Source organism: Salvia hispanica, chromosome 5, assembly GCF_023119035.1.
Source record: "Salvia hispanica cultivar TCC Black 2014 chromosome 5, UniMelb_Shisp_WGS_1.0, whole genome shotgun sequence".
NCBI lineage: Eukaryota > Viridiplantae > Streptophyta > Magnoliopsida > Lamiales > Lamiaceae > Salvia > Salvia hispanica.
Window position 1 is genome coordinate 16,938,021 of NC_062969.1, and position 17,390 is coordinate 16,955,410.

Consider the following 17,390-nt stretch of genomic DNA (forward strand, 5'->3'; position numbering starts at 1 on the left):
CACTATATTTCTTAAAACTTGTGCTAGGTTAAATGGTGTCGATTAATGATGGACGAAGAGAGTATGTCATAGTATCACTGACGCAAAACTTAGAATATTTCCATAATCTCTGTATCATTGTTAACATATCTCAGAAAGACATCTGCTCTTTCATCGACCCATCACACGTTCCATCAATCAAAAGTTTAATATTGTCCAAATATATTTTGTGATTTCAATAACGCAATAATTTATCAATTTTTTTAGTACGAGATTAATAATCTGATTATTACTCTTAGCTTTTTAATGTCACTACGACTACATCAAATTTATTTTCACCATATCAATCTAGTAACCTCTATAGTACTTCTTTTATCCATCTGTAGCCGAGTCATATTTTTTTTAGGTAATCTGCATCGCATTGTAGTTAAGTCATTTTTTAAAAAGCAACAACTTTTCATTTCTCTTACTTTACTCTTTCTTACTTTATTTTTCTTACTTGCCTTTTTTCTTTCCTATTTTATTATCCATTTACTTTTTTAAAAAAAATTAATCCCTAATAGAGATACTTTCTTATTCGAAGTTTTATAATTTATTACTCCCTCCGTCCCGGAGTATTAGACTCACTTCTTTTGGGCACATGATTTAAGGAATTGATATTTAAATAGTTAAAGTGGAGAGAGTAAAGTATGAGAGAGGGAAAAAGTAGGGGAAAGAAGAGAGAAAAAAGTAGGTGGAGAATAAAATAAGATAGATGTTTTTTGCTAAAAAAAGAAATGAGTCTAATATGTTGGGACATCCCAAAAAGGAAAGTTGGTCTAATATCTTGGGACGGAGGGAGCATGTTACTATCACTTCATGAATATGTCATGACTCGACTAATAAGTAAAGTAATTATTTCCTTCAATAAATGCGAGTTTCTAAAAACAAATTATTTACTTAAATAAACTGAAACAGATTATTAAAACTCCATTAGCAATACATTCGAGGATCTAAAAACAAGATTATCGAGTCATTACCTTTCTCTATTAATTTCATTACTATTTTATCGAAAAGATAATGCTACAGTCTCTGCAGATGAAACGAACCTATTGAAATCGAAGAAGTAATAAAAACAGAGCCTTTTCAACAATCACATACCAATTTCTGTCAGATTCGAAACTACCAAATCCAATTACAAACGCAGGAAGATAAACGAAGAATTAATAAAGACAAATTGCAATAGATATGTCGTGTCCTTCCTATCCTCTTTTCATTTGAAGCGATTCTCGATTCACTCATAAATTTTATTATTATAAAATTAGATCGTGCCGAGCCCATTTGTTGATGATCAAACGTCAATTTTAGCACGATGTCGTTTTCTAAACGGATCCTCTGCCCATAGCGTAATTTGATTAATAGTTTTAGCTGCACACGCATTGCTTCGTTTAAGCTTCAGCTGCTTGCTTCGTTTCCTTTTCGTATAAGAAATAAAGGTTTACTAATTTGAGTTTCTTCAAACCCCTTTTTCCCATCTCTTCGCATTTTTGTCGAGTGGGTGGGATTTTAAATTGATTTGAGGGCGACCCTTTTGAAGATTTATCAAGAGGGGCCGTCAAAGATTCAATCTTGATTTGTGGGTCCTTCGCGATCTGGGCGGCTTTGTGTTCGAATTTGGTGTTGGAGAGTTCAAATTCAAGGTATTAGCTTTTGATTCTTTGTTGTAATCTCTGATTTATCAAGTAATTTCTTGGTTAACTGTGTTATTCAGTTCTGCATTCTTTGAGCTAGTATAACTAGGGTTTGATCTAATTTGGTTATTGCTGTTTAGATAGGGCTTTAGGGGTTAACTTGCCTCTTGTTTGGCTGAAGAAAAATGGATATCAGTAATGAGGCTAGGGTTGATTCATTCTCGATTGGGCCGTCTACGCTTTTTGGCCGGACCGTTGCTTTTAGGGTGTTGTTCTGCAATTCTATGTCACATTTGAGGCATCAAATATTTGGGATGTTGTTGATGTACATTTACAAGTTCAAGAATTGTTTGAGGGACTACTTATCCCCTGTGATCTCATGGCTCCATCCGAGGAATCCACAAGGGATTCTCGTGATGGTGACGATGATCGCCTTCTTGTTGAAACGCTACACGAATGTTAAGATGAGGGCGGAGATGGCTTATAAGAGGAAGTTTTGGAGGAATATGATGAGGGGTGCGAATAACTATGATGAGTGGGCTCATGCAGCTAAAATGATAGATAAAGAGACTCTTAAGATGAATGAATCTGATCTCTATGATGAGGAGCTTGTGAGGAATAAGCTTCAAGAGCTTCGCCATCGTCGCCAGGAGGGCTCTCTTAGGGATATTATATTCTGTATGAGGGCTGACTTGGTTAGAAATCTTGGCAATATGTGCAATCCAGAGCTCCACAAGGGGAGGCTCCACGTGCCGAGACTCATAAAGGAGTACATAGATGAGGTCACGACACAGTTGAGAATGGTGTGCGACTCTGATTCCGAGGAGCTTCTGTTGGAGGAGAAGCTCGCCTTTATGCATGAAACGAGGCATGCCTTTGGTAGGACTGCTTTGCTTTTAAGTGGAGGCGCTTCATTGGGAGCTTTTCATGTTGGGGTAGTAAAAACATTGGTAGAACATAAGCTTTTGCCTCGGATAATTGCTGGTTCTAGTGTGGGGTCCATAATGTGCTCTGTTGTTGCAACTAGGTCTTGGCCTGAGCTACAGAGTTTCTTTGAGGATTCCTGGCATTCGATTCAGTTTTTCGACCAGATGGGTGGGATTTTCACCGTTTTCAAGAGGGTCATGACGCAGGGCGCGGTTCATGAGATTAGACAGTTGCAGGTGATGTTGAGGCACCTTACAAATAATCTAACTTTCCAGGAAGCTTACGATATGACCGGGCGCATCTTAGGGATCACGGTCTGTTCCCCGAGGAAGCACGAACCTCCGAGATGCCTCAATTACCTGACTTCACCTCATGTGGTCATTTGGAGTGCCGTGACTGCTTCTTGTGCCTTTCCTGGTCTTTTTGAGGCTCAAGAGCTTATGGCAAAGGATAGAATCGGGGACATTGTGCCTTTTCACCCTCCGTTTCAGCTGGGGCGGGAAGAGGCTTCCAGCACATCTTCACGTCGTTGGAGAGATGGTAGCTTGGAGATTGATCTGCCAATGATGCAGTTGAAAGAACTTTTCAATGTAAATCATTTCATAGTGAGCCAGGCAAACCCTCATATTGTGCCTTTATTGAGGCTCAAGGAGCTTGTTCGAGCATATGGAGGCAACTTTGCTGCAAAGGTATCCCTTATTCTCAAAAGTTATACCGTATTCAACTGCTTATGATCTCACATTATGCAATTAGCTGACACGGGTACCTTGAAACCATAAGACATGAAAGTGAATAATAAATTGAGTCCCTTTTCTACATGCCACATGCTGTAACATAATTCTGCGTGGTCTCTATTTCTGTTCGTAAGGCCAAATGAGCTCAACTCTGTATTTAAGTTGTGTCCACTTCAGAGCTTTCAGTTTAATCAGGCCACATTGTTGATCTTTGTAGATATAAAGATTGCTTTATGTTACAAAAAAACTGTATGCATTAACTATCAAGACAAACAGAGATATAGCATGGATAAAAAAGATGTGTTTTTAAATATGAATATGCTGCTGTCTTTATTCTGTAATTGATTGTATCTGCCAAGACTGGCAAGGGTGTATCCTGTTCAAGCTTTCTTTGAAACCCGAGGAATCCGCTGCATTTTGAATCTTCCTCTCAGCTCGTTACAAAATATAGTTAACCTGTTTCTTTTCTTGTTTGCATGAATGATGAACCTAAAGCCATTCACAGTCACTTTATATTTATTTCCATCATTCTTTTTTCTGTTGGAATAAGCTCAATTTTGTGTAACGGGTGTCTCTCGACTCTCCCCTTTTTTATTTGTTTATATACATGAATGGTTTATAGCTAACAGATATCTCACGTTGCAGCTTGCTCATCTAGCTGAGATGGAGGTAAAACACAGATGCAACCAAATATTGGAACTTGGTTTTCCATTGGGGGGACTTGCCAAGCTCTTTGCTCAAGATTGGGAGGGCGATGTCACTGTCGTGATGCCTGCTACTTTAGCACAGGTACAGTCGATTATGAAATATCGTTTGCTTCTGCAATAGTCATGCTTTTGTGATTACAAAGCAGATGGAATGCTTTCAAATAAGCACACAATTGTTCTTTAACCAAAATCGAATCTTGATAGGACCCAATGATCTTTCCATCATCTTCTGGTTTTTGTCGCTTTCAATAGTTTCGTTTCCGTTTCTGTTGCTTAGTCCTGTAAATTGTTATGGAAGTTCAATAACTCCAAGTTAGTGAGATGCTTTCTGTTTTTGTGATTTCAGCTATCAAAGATAATACAGAATCCATCATATGTAGAGCTTCAGAAATCAGCAAACCAGGGGAGGAGATGCACTTGGGAGAAGCTGTCGACGATCAAGGCTAATTGTGGGATAGAACTCGCCCTAGATGAGTGTGTCGCGATTCTCAACCACATGCGTAGATTGAAGAGGAGCGCAGAGAGGGCTGCGGCGGCAGCTTCGTCTCACAGCATGCCTCTTCCTTCCACAGTGAGGTTCAACGCGTCGAAGAGGATTCCTTCTTGGAACGTCATTGCTCGAGAGAACTCGACTGGGTCTCTGGAGGAAGACCTACTCGCAGAGGCCGCATCCTCTCTTCACCAGGGTGCGGGCAGCTCGGCTGGGCAAGCCTCGAGGAATCTACGGAGTTACCGGTACATGCACGACGGGAGCGACAGCGAGTCCGAGACTGCTGATCTGAATTCTTGGACGAGATCGGGTGGCCCGCTGATGAGGACTACTTCAGCCGATCAATTTGTCGATTTCGTACAGAATCTCGAGATCGATACCAGAATGAACAGAGGTGCGATGGGACACTTGAGCAGTGCCGGGATCCAGCCAGCGGTGCGCGATCAGGTGCATCACGGCCTGAGGGTCACGACACCAGATAGGACATCGTCAGACACAGAGTACGATCAGTCTGGCAGCCGGACACCGACTCCTGTAGGGAGTTCGAGCATCATGGTGGCGGAAGGTGATCTTCTGCAGCCCGAACGAATCCAGAACGGTATAGTGTTCAACGTCGTGAGGAAGGAGGTGCTGACCCCATCAAGCAGGAGCATCGAGTCGCCCTCTGAGCAAAACAGCTCCACTCACGAGTCGGTCGCTGAGTGTGTGCAGCTCGACTGCCCGGAAAAGGAGATGGACGCCACCTCCATCTCCGAGAGTGGAGACGATGTGAGGGAAGACATTTGTGTCGCGGGAGATATCTCGGATTGCGTCCCGGAAAATCCTTCCGGTGATGATATATGCGATAAGCACGTTACTGGGGGCGAGTAGAATGGCGTTTGCTAACTGAGCAAAAAAGATAAAGGGTAATCAGCTTTATGTAATCAAGTATCATTACATGCTGTGTAATATCTGAATCTTTCAAATGAGGCAAGTTATCGACATATTTACAGTCCAATTAGACCTACTTATAAACAAAGAGAGATTAAAATGTAGGTATAGTCTCAAAAAACCTGTAGACGTAGCGTAATTTTTACTTAAAATAGTGGCTGAGACGAATCGAAATAGAAAAGTGCGAGTAACACGAGGCAGATACAAATGGAGTATAAAATAAGAATTGATAAATAAATTTAGGAATACGATTCGGTTACCGGGAAAAATCTTGCTATTGTATTAGGTGTTCGAAGGAATTTGCAATATAAATTTTTTAAGAGCATGCCCAGATAGAGTAGACTATTCGTAAACTACATCATATATAAAGGTTTTTTTTACACGTTTATGCTTACACTAATAGATCAAGCTGGTCTTTAAGGTGGTAATTGAGCTTGAGGTCTCAGGTTCAAATCGTCTTAGTATAGATTGAGATTATATTGATTTATCCCTTCACTGATGTGTCGGGCCTAGGAGTGGGCCCTAGGGCGAGGGAATTGCCTTTTGTTTTCTTTGGTATAATGACAATCGCACTAGGCAAGGTCGAAATGAATGCATAATTGTAGAAAGAGTTAATGCAATAATTGTACTAAGTTTTTGCTTTGTTGGTATTCACTTAGCACATGAAATGGTCGGAAAGCACAAATTAGAATGAATCCAACCCACAGAAAAAAAAAATGAATGGACATAACAGTAGTCAAACATCAACCTGTCTCAACTATGTATGTGATATTATGTCGTTTTAAACTCGTAGTTGTGGTCCCATCCACGCACATTGAATTGCTACTATCATTCTATCTCTATATATGAAGATAATATATCAAATCTTAATTAATTCTCAATAAAAAAATATTAAATATAAATAGAGAATTAGGGAGAATACACAATATTGTGCTCATCAATAAATGATAGGCATCCTATCATAAAAAGTGTATATAAATTGCATATATGATCGATCCACATCCACTTGAATGATACTATTAATTTTTAAAACCCTTTGAATAGCTCTTGTGGTATATCAAGGGATAGATAGCATTAACCCGTGACTAAGTGTTCATTTGTTTCATATGATGGGGGTGTTGGAATGAAGAGATAATATGTGTTTTTTATTAGAGCCTATTCAAGAAAAGAAGAAATAAATTTAGATCAAACAAAGATAATCGAGACAGAAGATAAATTATTTATTTTCCTTGTTAACAAGAGTATAATACAATGTAGTCATTACGGGTTTTACTAGTATTTTATTTTCTGCATTACTATGCTATTTTCCGCATTCTATATTCTATCATAAACTAATATGATTTGTAACAAAGTGATGTTTATTCAATTTTATATATTAATTATAGTCATTTTTTGTCATATCAGTTTAATATACTAGAATAATTGCAAAAAATTATAATTTTATATTTTTATTTCATAGTTATGAGATCTGCATTTATTTTAGAGTTGTCTTAAACTAGTTGAGTCATTTAAGCTTTAACAAAAATCTTTAATATATTAACTTTTATTCTTTGTTTCTCTCTTTAACTATCATACTTTATTTTCTTCTATATTTTCACATTATAAAGAGTAGTTGACGAAATATAGCATCATGGACGCAGCCCGCGTAGTATCCGTGTGCTACTCAGCCAATAAATTCGAGATATGATGCATTTCCAAAAATCGTAATAATTTTAACTACTTGCATAAATATATTCATTCACTAAAAATAAATAAAAGAATCGTGCAACGGTGCAAGGTGGTGACAAATGTCTCTTTGGCTTTGCCCAAATCATAATTTTATTACCATTTGATTACTACTAACATGAATTATCATTATTATGTTGATCTTACACTTTAGTGAGTTTTTTGTGCCATTTTTTGGCGTCACATTTGCGTACCATCCTTTTTTTATTTAGTTTAGCTCAATATAATAATCATCATATGGTTGATTATAGAGTTAGGATATACAGAATTTTAGGGTCTAATATTTGGTAACCATGTTAATTACTACTCCCTCTGTCCCATTAGAAATGAAACGTTTTCCTTTTTGGTCTGTCCCATTAAAAATGAAACGTTTCTAAAAATGGAAACAATACTCTCTCTACTTTTTCTTCTCTCTTACTTTACTCTCTCTTCATTAACTCACAAAACACCACTACATAAAATCCTGTGCCGAAAAGCAAATGTTGCATATTTAATGGGACAGAGGGAGTACATTTTTATGAGTATATTATATACTCATTATTATAACGGATCTTATACATTAATTTGGGATAGAGTATAAAATTGATTTTCTGCATTTGTCTAAAAAAACTTTTTTGATCCTGCAGGTGTGTTAGCTTATGATTTTAAACATTACATTTTGGTCATAGTAAATAGTTCTGTTTAACAATTAATGATTAACTTTATTTAGATCAGATAAGTGAGTTAATCACCATTCTAGTCAATTAATTAGAATGATAGTAATTAATTAATAAATATGATCAATTCATAATGTTGATTAATTTAATTATGATTAAAATAAAGTTAACTGTTACTCTCTCCGTCCCAAAGAAGATGACGCATTCCTTGGGTAGCACGAAATTTTATATAATTTTATTTTGTGAGTTAAGTGAAGAGAATAAAGTATAAAAGAGAGGGAATAAAATAGAGATAAGATTGTTTTCATTATTAGTAAATGGGTCATCTCGATTTGGTATAACGTCCATGAAATGTTATTTAAGTTTTACTCCCCACGAGTTTTAAGAAACGTGAAGAAAAGTGAGTTGAAAAAGTTAATGGAATAAGGGTCTCACATTTATATATTAGTTTTATAATATAATGTGAATGGAAAGAATTAGTGGAAAGTGAGGTCCATTACCAAAAATAGTAAAAAAGCAAAGTGAATAACTTTTCACAGACAGACTAAAATGGAAAAACTGGACAACATTCACGGACGGAGGGTGTAATTTTTAATGAAACTATTAACTATAGACCAAAAAACATGTTTGTAAGTAGAAGCTATTGCATACTACCATGTAAAACTAATACGGATATTACTGTCTAGTATCATGAAATTTTCAAAATTTATTTTTTCTCATAAACTTTGAACTTGGCATATAATATCACGAATTTAAATTGTCGTTGAATTTTTTTCACCAACAACAAAATCCACCTACATTATAATAAGATGGTTAACTATATCTAGCTATTGGGACTTTGTAAGCACATCGTTATCATTTTCCAGCCATATCTTATGTGATGTAATAACAAATAAAATGTAGCCGGATTTTATATCTTACAACTATATAAGTTCGGAATATTATATGCCAGGTTTAAAGTTTATGAGAAAAAACTAAATTTTTGAAAAGTTTCATGATATTAGGCGTCAATATCCTAAATTAAAAATATTTTTTTGAAGTTGGACAAATGTAGAGTAAACATTCTTTACTTTAGTCTAAATTTATTATATGAATAAGATTCATTATAAAAATAAGTTACTCCTATAATAAAAAATAATAATAATAATTAATTAATTAACTAACATCATTAACAAACATTAGATCCTGAAATTTTGCATAGGAAGTCTAAAGTTTATTATATTAATAAGATTCATTTTAAAAATAAATTATTACAGTATATAATAATAATAATAATAATAATAATAATAATAATAATAATAATAATAATAATAATAACAACATCATTACCAAATATTAGATCCTAAAATTTTGCATATCCTAACTCTATAATCAACCATATAATATTTATAAAATTGAACTAAACTATGTATGAAAGAGATGGTACGTCAATGAGACGCCAAGAAATGGTAGTACAAAAACATATCTAAGTCTAAAATCAACATAAAATGATCATCCATGTTAGTAGTTGTAAATTGTAATCATATGATGACAAAATTATGAATCACGCAAGCCCAAAGACATTTGGCTCACCTTGCACAATTCTTTTATTTATTTTAAGGTAGTGCAATTACCTTGCAAGTAGTTAATTTATTACTACGATTTTAAGAAATGAATCATATCCGGACTTTAGTGGCGTATAAATAGTGGCACACGGAGGCTACGCGGGCTGCGTATGTAATGTCATGCTAACCTAACGGAAAATTGAGATTCAAATATGGTATCATTGTTAATTTACCAATATAAAATATACTTCAACCGTCCCACAATAATTGTCACTTTTTCTCATTTCAGTCCGTCCCACAATAATTATTACACTTCATTTCTATCACAAAATGGTAAGTAGGTCACACGTTCCACTAACTCACTTCACTCACATTTTATTATAAAACCAATATAAAAAAGTGGGTCCACATTCCACTAACTTTTTCAATCGACTTTTCTTTACATTTCTTAAAATCCGTGCCAACAATAAAAGTGACAATTATTGTGGGACGGGAGGAGTAATTGATTAAAAATAACGAGAACGTATTATCTAGCATAGAAAACTTGTTTCTACTCATATAAGATGAAGGATATGAAAGAAAACTAGTTATATTTGAGATCGCTGAAAAAGAATATGAAGCCTACCTCAAGATTCTTACGTGAGTATAATGTTTTAAGAGCTTTAGCATGAATGATTCCGAGAAAAGAATTCTACCTTTTGGCAATGATCTTATGTTATCTTACAATAATATATTTCACCGAAGTTGGCGTTCCGCGAAGTTTGTGCTAAGATGATTTAGTGGACGGTCCACTGAGCATAAACTTCATGTTTTTTACTCCTTCATACTATAAAAGTAGGATAAACACTCCACACATTTTGCACAAATCCTGACGCGTATAGTTCTCCAGATTCATATGTGCACACAAAGTCACCCATGTATGTCCCTTGAACGATCATCGATGTGTACCATATCCAGATACACCAAGCCTATATTCACGCTTTGCACAAGTCCAACAAACGTCCGTGAACAAGGCTTATAATGCCATAACTCTACAAGATCGTGGTAGACTTAACTATGCGCTGACTCTACAGGATCCCCAATATAGTTGACTACGCCCATAAATAGGGTAGTCATTCCATGCATTTCAACACCACATTCTCTGAATAGCATACACTCTCTCTGTATCTCCGCATCCTTTACTGTCGAACCTCTGCCTTTCACATTCACTAGTTCATCGGAGCTCGTTCTGTTTGTAGTGCTTTTCAAAGTCGTTTCATCTTTGAAAACTACACGCCTGAATCAAGAGTACTATCAAAGCATATCTTGTCTTACGGAAATAAGACTATTAGGCTTAACTTATTATCTTGGTTCTTTGTTTTATTTAGTTGTAACTCAATTTTGTGTTCCATTTAACTGTATTTCTTCTTTTTTTATTTAGATATTAGATTGTAGTACATCCGTCAATTTATTTCTATAATCAGTTTGATAAACTAGACATGGAACTGTAAATATAACTAAACAGGAAAATATAGTGTAACAGTCAAATTTTAGTCCCTCGTATTTCCTTCTTTCAAGGGAGACAATAATTTTATTACGTGGATTACAATGTTTAACAATTTTTTATTATTTTAATTTTCTTTTATAGTAACTTGTAATTTACTTTGAAAGTTTGTATTTATGTGAGACTATCTGTTAGTACTACTATATATATCAAATTTCTGGGAAGCTTCTTGTTGGGCAGGCTTGGAGTCAGATCAATAAAACTATGATCAAATTGGACAGCTGTGGTGAGTCATATTTTCATGCATCACAACAAATAAAATTAAATCATGGTACATAATTTGTTCCCTCATTTTTGGAGAAATTATGGGTTTTTATTTGGCTCCATTGTTTATTGATGTTAATGTTTCAACTTTTATGAGTACTCGAAAACGACTTGATATATATGTGCCAGCGATATTTCATTTTAACGCAAAACTGATTGTTTTAATTATTTAATACATGAAAATTCAAATAAGTATATTTGTTTATTGTTAATATTGGTCCTGCCTTATGCTTCAGGTAATTAATTAATACTACTAATTCCTAAACCATTAATTGGTATACTAATGTATTAAGTATATTTAACAATGTAATTAATGTACTACTATATTTTTGTGATGCATGGACTATTCTTTTGTTTTGGGTGGAAACCCTCTACATTAATTTCAATATAACCGGCTCTAAGAAATGAATATTCAATCAATTTGCTTTGGGCTTGTTCAAACAAACCAACTATTGTGACATTGAGAGTGATTGTAAACATTGTTAAATGTTAATACATTATAAAATGTCGTTAAGAATTATATACGGTAGTCGGCCAAAAATGACTTGTTAAGCACTTAGATTTGTTAGGATTTGTTCGCATGATAAATTTGCAAGTTATGATAAAAAAAATTAAATAAATTATAAATTAGCCTTCGCTTAACGTCCTACAGGCTACAGCTAACTTCCAAAATTTTGCTGTGTGAATTCACTTTTACGGAATTAAAATTACGATTAAAATACGGAATTAAATTTACGACACATATACGGGAAAATTAATCCATTCCATTAAAAAAAAAGTACAAAGATTTAAAAAAAAAAGTACATGATTTTTTTTTAAAAAAAAAGGCTTCAACACACGAGCCCCGCCACTCTCTACTCCTCATCGTTGCCGTCGTCGTCCGCTGCCGCCGCCGCCGCCCGTGGTATCCGGAAGCCCACGTCGGAAATCTGCCAGCTGGTGTTCTCACATTTGAAATCAACCCGGTGATGCTCGAGCATCCTGAAGAAACATCTTCTCCGGTGACGGGGGCGGTCCTCCAATTGTACATCTGATCCCGCGTATGGTTACGCGAATGGAAAGTGTACTGAGTGGGAGGGCGAGATCGCCTCGCGGGCGGACAGGATCCGCCTCACAAATTGGGCGCCTACTGCCCAACTGGGCTGGCGACGCAATGAAGGAGGGGATGGAAACTCAAGATCCGGGGAGGTCGTGGGATCCGGTCACGCTGCCGTAGTCGCCGCGATAGTTCGGCCGTCGCTTCTCTGCCACCCCGGGCCGTCGCATTCTCCGCCCTCGAACTTCTCGTGAGTCCTTCGCCAACAGCAAGACTCCCGTAAGGTGAACTCCTTATACTTCCCCGCCAAGGGGAACTGACTCGGCTATCCTCCGGGCGTCGTCCTCATTCCGCCCACACTAGTGAGCCGACGGAGGGCGTTGGCGTACAAATTTGCAAACGGCCCACCGCGGCCCCGATGCTTCCCACTCTTCCGACCTCCTCCCTCACGTGGGGTCCTTCCCGTGCGGGCGCGCCTCCTGCGCGCCTCTGATCTTCGCCACATGTTGACGCACCACCGGGTTGTTCGCAAATGTAAGCGGATCGTCGCACACCTCCAACCACCCCCCGTCACCCGCACTCATCCTCCGTCCACTTCCTCCGGCTGTGGGTGTCGTCAACACGGGCTGCGACGACTCCGCCGACCGCCTTGGCCTTCCCCTCGTCTTCTTTCTTCTTCGCCGCGGCCCGCTCGCTTGAACGGAGTGTCCGCATCCCCGAGATCGATCCTTATACCATGCAATGACAGGTCATCGCTGCGCGAACCGCGGTCGACTGGTCGTACGTGTGAGACGAAGCTGCCAAAATCAAGCGAGGGACGATATACCGTGTCCCCTCCCGGTGACCCCTGCATCCCCCCAGATCCTGGGATGTATACCGCGGCCGCAGATCCTCACCGCCACATCATCCCCATCATCTCGCCGCAAGATCATCTCTGTTGCTGATCCTGGGCATCCCCCACTACATACCCCAAAGATAATTGCTCCCCTTCAAGGCCTCGGGCGACTGTGGCCATCATCCCCATCATCCTGACATTCCGCGGATGTTAAACCCTGGGCCCATCTCGGCCCCCATCCGCATCCCACAAAATCGGGAGTTTGAGGATCCACCGCCGCCGGACTGACTGGCTTGTTGTGATCCATCGCCTGATGATGCTCTTGTACGTAAAGTTAGAGAGAGAGAAAACTCAAGTAAACAAGTGGTGCAATTTAAAATGAAACGAAAATCACGTTTAATAGGTTTTTTTTTAAAAAAACAAATGGTCAGGGTCATACGCCGATCGGGTCGCCATTAATGGCGGGCAATGATTGCTACCGCTGAAGCGACGGGTTACCATCGCTGTCCACTCGGGCTGACCCAATGGTTCGGCTAGCCGACGTACTAACAGCGACGATCAAGCTAGCCGGTCCACTAGCCATCATTGGAGATGCTCTAACAAATTATATAAATGTGCAGAATATATCTCTCTATGTCCCATGTATTGACATCAATTTTTTTGGATAATGGACCCTATATTTCTTTAGCTAATTTCACTTACATTTAATATATATTTATAAAGTATGAAAGAGATATTTTCTATTTTTAGAATGAGTTTTTTTTCGGATATCCTAAACTAATAAAATAAATCTTTTTATGAACGAGAGAAGTATAAATTCGATCCATACTCTATGCATTTTTTTCATTATTTCTTAATGTTTATGCCAACTTAAATGAGCTGAGTGCGTACCAATCGTTTAAATTAATAAGACCTCATCAAACGTTGTCAAAGGAACAAATGAACAAACATTATTCTAAAATAAGTTTGAATATAATTTTATTAATAGACTGAAATAAATAAATAGTGCAATTTAGCAAAACACGGAATGCGACAAAAGTAAACCCACACCCACCTACCTACCCACCCTCAATTTAACTCTAAACCCGTGTTCTAACGCCGGATTATCGCCGAGCGATCGCCGGCCACTGTGGCGACGCTCGGCGATAATCGGCGATAATTAAAATTTTTTTTTTTTTTTTTGAACCCAACGGCTATTTTACATTCCACCCCTATAAATATTTCCTCCACTTCCTCCATTCATCACCCACAATCTTCATTCTCTCCATTTTCAATCTCTTCTCCCAATCTTCAATTTTCATCAAAATTATGAGCTTTTGGAAGAAAAGTTCCCGATCGGGTAAGGATAAGGGTAAGGGGAAAGAGTCGAGTTCACAACTTCCCAACACGGATGAAGCAAACGAGCAGTGGATGCACTCGTTGTTGGCGATGGGTTCTCCTCCCGGCCAACTTCCATACGGGGGTCCGTCTCCTTTGCAGACTCCTCCGGCGCGGAGACTTTCTCCGTACTTCAACTCTGCCGGCAGAATGCCCTCTCCAGCCGACGATGTGTATCGGCCCCAGCTCGACACCCCCGGATCAACCCCAGGCGACCAAGACTCAGCCGCGGCACCGAGCGCCGTGAGGACTTCGAGGTGGAAGCAAACGCCCACCGAGCCGCCTTCTAGAGCGGGAGGGAAGTGCGCCGGCGTCGTCGGCCGCGACCGATACTTGCCCGGCGAGAGGCCGAAGCGGTGTGGCACTACTTACACTCGCAAGAGTCCGAGCCGATGAGCCGCATCGGGCCGGGCGACACGGCCAGACGCGGAGCGCAAAGAACTACCAGACCGAGATCATATTCTGGGAGCGGATCGCGCGGGCAGCCAGGAGCCAAGACCGCCTCAATGAAGGACCATGGCAATGAGGCTATCCGTCGGCATCGGGAAACGCCTCAGTACGAGGGACCGGCGGCACTTCAACGTATTTATTCTAACTCACGACTCACGACGAGTGGCCAACGAGGCACATGGTCCGGTGATGAGGCCATCCCGATGGCGCAGCTGCATTTGTCGACGGCGGCTTCAAGTATTGGAACATCTACGATAGCTCAAGGATCTCCCAAATTCCGGACGGAATGCACGACGCGCCGCACGGAAATCGGGTGCGCGCGACTTAGCGTTTCTGGCAGGCCGAGGGAGCGCGGCCCACATCGACTGGAGTGGGGATGGTCCGCACGAGCGCCCGCGGAGGGAGTGAAGAAGGCGAAGGGGAGGCGGAAGGGGAAGGGCGCAACGTCGGAAGTCGCGTCGGAATCCTTAGCAAAACACGGAATGCGACAAAAGTAAACCCACACCCACCTACCTACCCACCCTCAATTTAACTCTAAACCCGTTTCGTCCTTTCCAATAAATACTCTTAAATTTCATTTCCCTCTCTCTCTCTCCCTCCAATTTTCCTCTCTCCACGAAATTTCGAGGAAGCTCACTCCATGACTTCCCCCAACCATTTAACTCCCGCTCCTTCCACTCCCCTTCCTCTCAACCCCCAATCTCCTTCCTCTCCTCCCCCCTCTCTCTCCGATTTCGCTTTTGCCGTCAATTATGAAACTCACCAACCTCTTCCGATCCAAGAAATCGCCATCTGTTTCCAGATCTGAGGCCGATCCGTCCTCCTTCAGCTCCCACACCACCTCCTCCTCCTCCTCCTCCGACGACGGCGCCGCCAAGCGTCCGGCCGGATCCTCCACGCCGACCAGCGTCCTCCCCTCCGCGGATCAGTGGACGGAGATCTCCGTCTCCTTCGAGCTCAAGCAGGCGTTCGAGATGATCGACCGCGACGGCGACGGAAAGATCACCAAGGAGGAGCTCGAGTCGCTTCTGAGCCGGCTCGGCGCGGAGCCGCCGAGCAAGGAGGAGCTGAGCCAGATCGACCGCGACGGCGACGGCTGCATCACGCTGGAGGAGTTCGGCGCGATCGGACCGGCGTTCGCGCCGGCGGCGGACGCCTCGGAGCTGAGGCACACGTTCGACTTCTTCGACTCCGATCGCGACGGGAGGATCACGGCGGAGGAGCTGTTCAGCGTGTTCGAGACGATCGGAGACGCGCGGTGCACGTTAGAGGACTGCCGCCGCATGATAAGAGGGGTGGATAGGAACGGGGACGGGTTCGTCTGCTTCGAGGACTTTAGTCGTATGATGGAGCTTCAACGATGAACCAATCATTTCGCTGTTTTCTTTTTTATTTCTTTAAGAAATAAAATAAATAGAAAAGGAAATGAAATGAAAATTCATCATTTGCCTTTGGCTTTCCCTGCTCTTATATTTTCATGTTTGTTTATTCCTCTGGAATCAGTCAACGGCTAGGATTGGAATTGCCGATTAAATCAAAAGTAATCAACGTATTTATATTTGTCGATATTATGGGCCGGGATAATGGGAAACTGATGAATTAAAAATGATTAAATAATGGCACCAGTAATTGGGCCCTAAAATGAGGCCATTGTCAAACGATGAGTGGCAATTATTGGGAATAGATCCTCTCCAACTAAATTATAATTTTTCATTGACTTCATAAGAATTTAATTATTTATAATTTTTTTAATTATCACATAACAATTTTAATTAAATTCAATATGCATCATATCATAACATGTACTCAAGTTATGACATAATATCATTATAGGTATTCACAATATTGAAACATCTCATAAAGTAGGAAGTAAACATAGTATATTCTATATAGGGGTGCGTTATATTGCTAACTTTTTAATTCTGCTAACCATCAACGCAGTGTATTAAAAATATCATCACGATAACATTAAAATGTCAACACAGTAAATTGAAATGTCAACACATTTTTAATATACTGCATTGATTAGTTATCAGAGTTAGCAACTTAAAAAAATTAGCAAATTGATCACACCTCACTCCATATATATAATGAGTTTAATTTGAACAAATATTAATAATACATAAAGATATAGAAAATTTTATTAGTAGTATAAATGGAGAAGAATGTATAATATATGGAGTATTGAATATGTGTAATATGTGTTTGCATATACTACTATAGTTATATATTGCCATGAAAATGAAGTTAATCTGCCTTCATCTTAACAAAATACACATTTTAGGGTAACGTGAATTCTTATGCACAATTAATAAAATAAAAATAATAATAAAAAGTATTTAAAATATTATTAATAGAGAACAGAATATATATCATCAGCAAGATAAAATTATCAAATAAGCTGTGTAAGAGTGGGAGAGTACAGAGTCTCAAAGGCTGTTGGGAATATAAGAATTCGTGGGCATGAGAGGCATTGAGAGCCGATGTTGTCACATAATGTACATTGGTAATGGCCTACTAGGG

The 17,390-nt window shown here is 39.3% G+C and overlaps 2 protein-coding genes across 3 annotated transcripts; both read left to right on the forward strand.

Moving 5' to 3' along the window:
* Positions 1-1,221: 1,221 nt before the first annotated feature.
* Positions 1,222-5,504, forward strand: LOC125189115 (triacylglycerol lipase SDP1-like). 2 transcript variants are annotated; one of them, XM_048086330.1, is made up of 4 exons: positions 1,222-1,658; positions 1,794-3,265; positions 3,956-4,099; positions 4,364-5,504. In XM_048086330.1, the coding sequence occupies exons 2-4, from the start codon at positions 1,835-1,837 to the stop codon at positions 5,375-5,377; spliced, it is 2,589 nt and encodes an 862-aa protein (XP_047942287.1). In that variant the 5' UTR covers positions 1,222-1,658; positions 1,794-1,834; the 3' UTR covers positions 5,378-5,504. The 2 variants fall into 2 exon arrangements, with proteins under 2 accessions (XP_047942287.1, XP_047942286.1); XM_048086329.1 differs by having other exon boundaries at positions 1,223-1,658; positions 1,790-3,265.
* Positions 5,505-15,458: 9,954 nt separating this feature from the next.
* On the forward strand, positions 15,459-16,433 carry LOC125190909 (probable calcium-binding protein CML36). The gene has a single exon (XM_048088331.1). It carries the CDS (start codon positions 15,620-15,622, stop codon positions 16,229-16,231), a length of 612 nt encoding a protein of 203 aa, XP_047944288.1. The 5' UTR covers positions 15,459-15,619; the 3' UTR covers positions 16,232-16,433.
* Positions 16,434-17,390: the final 957 nt, after the last annotated feature.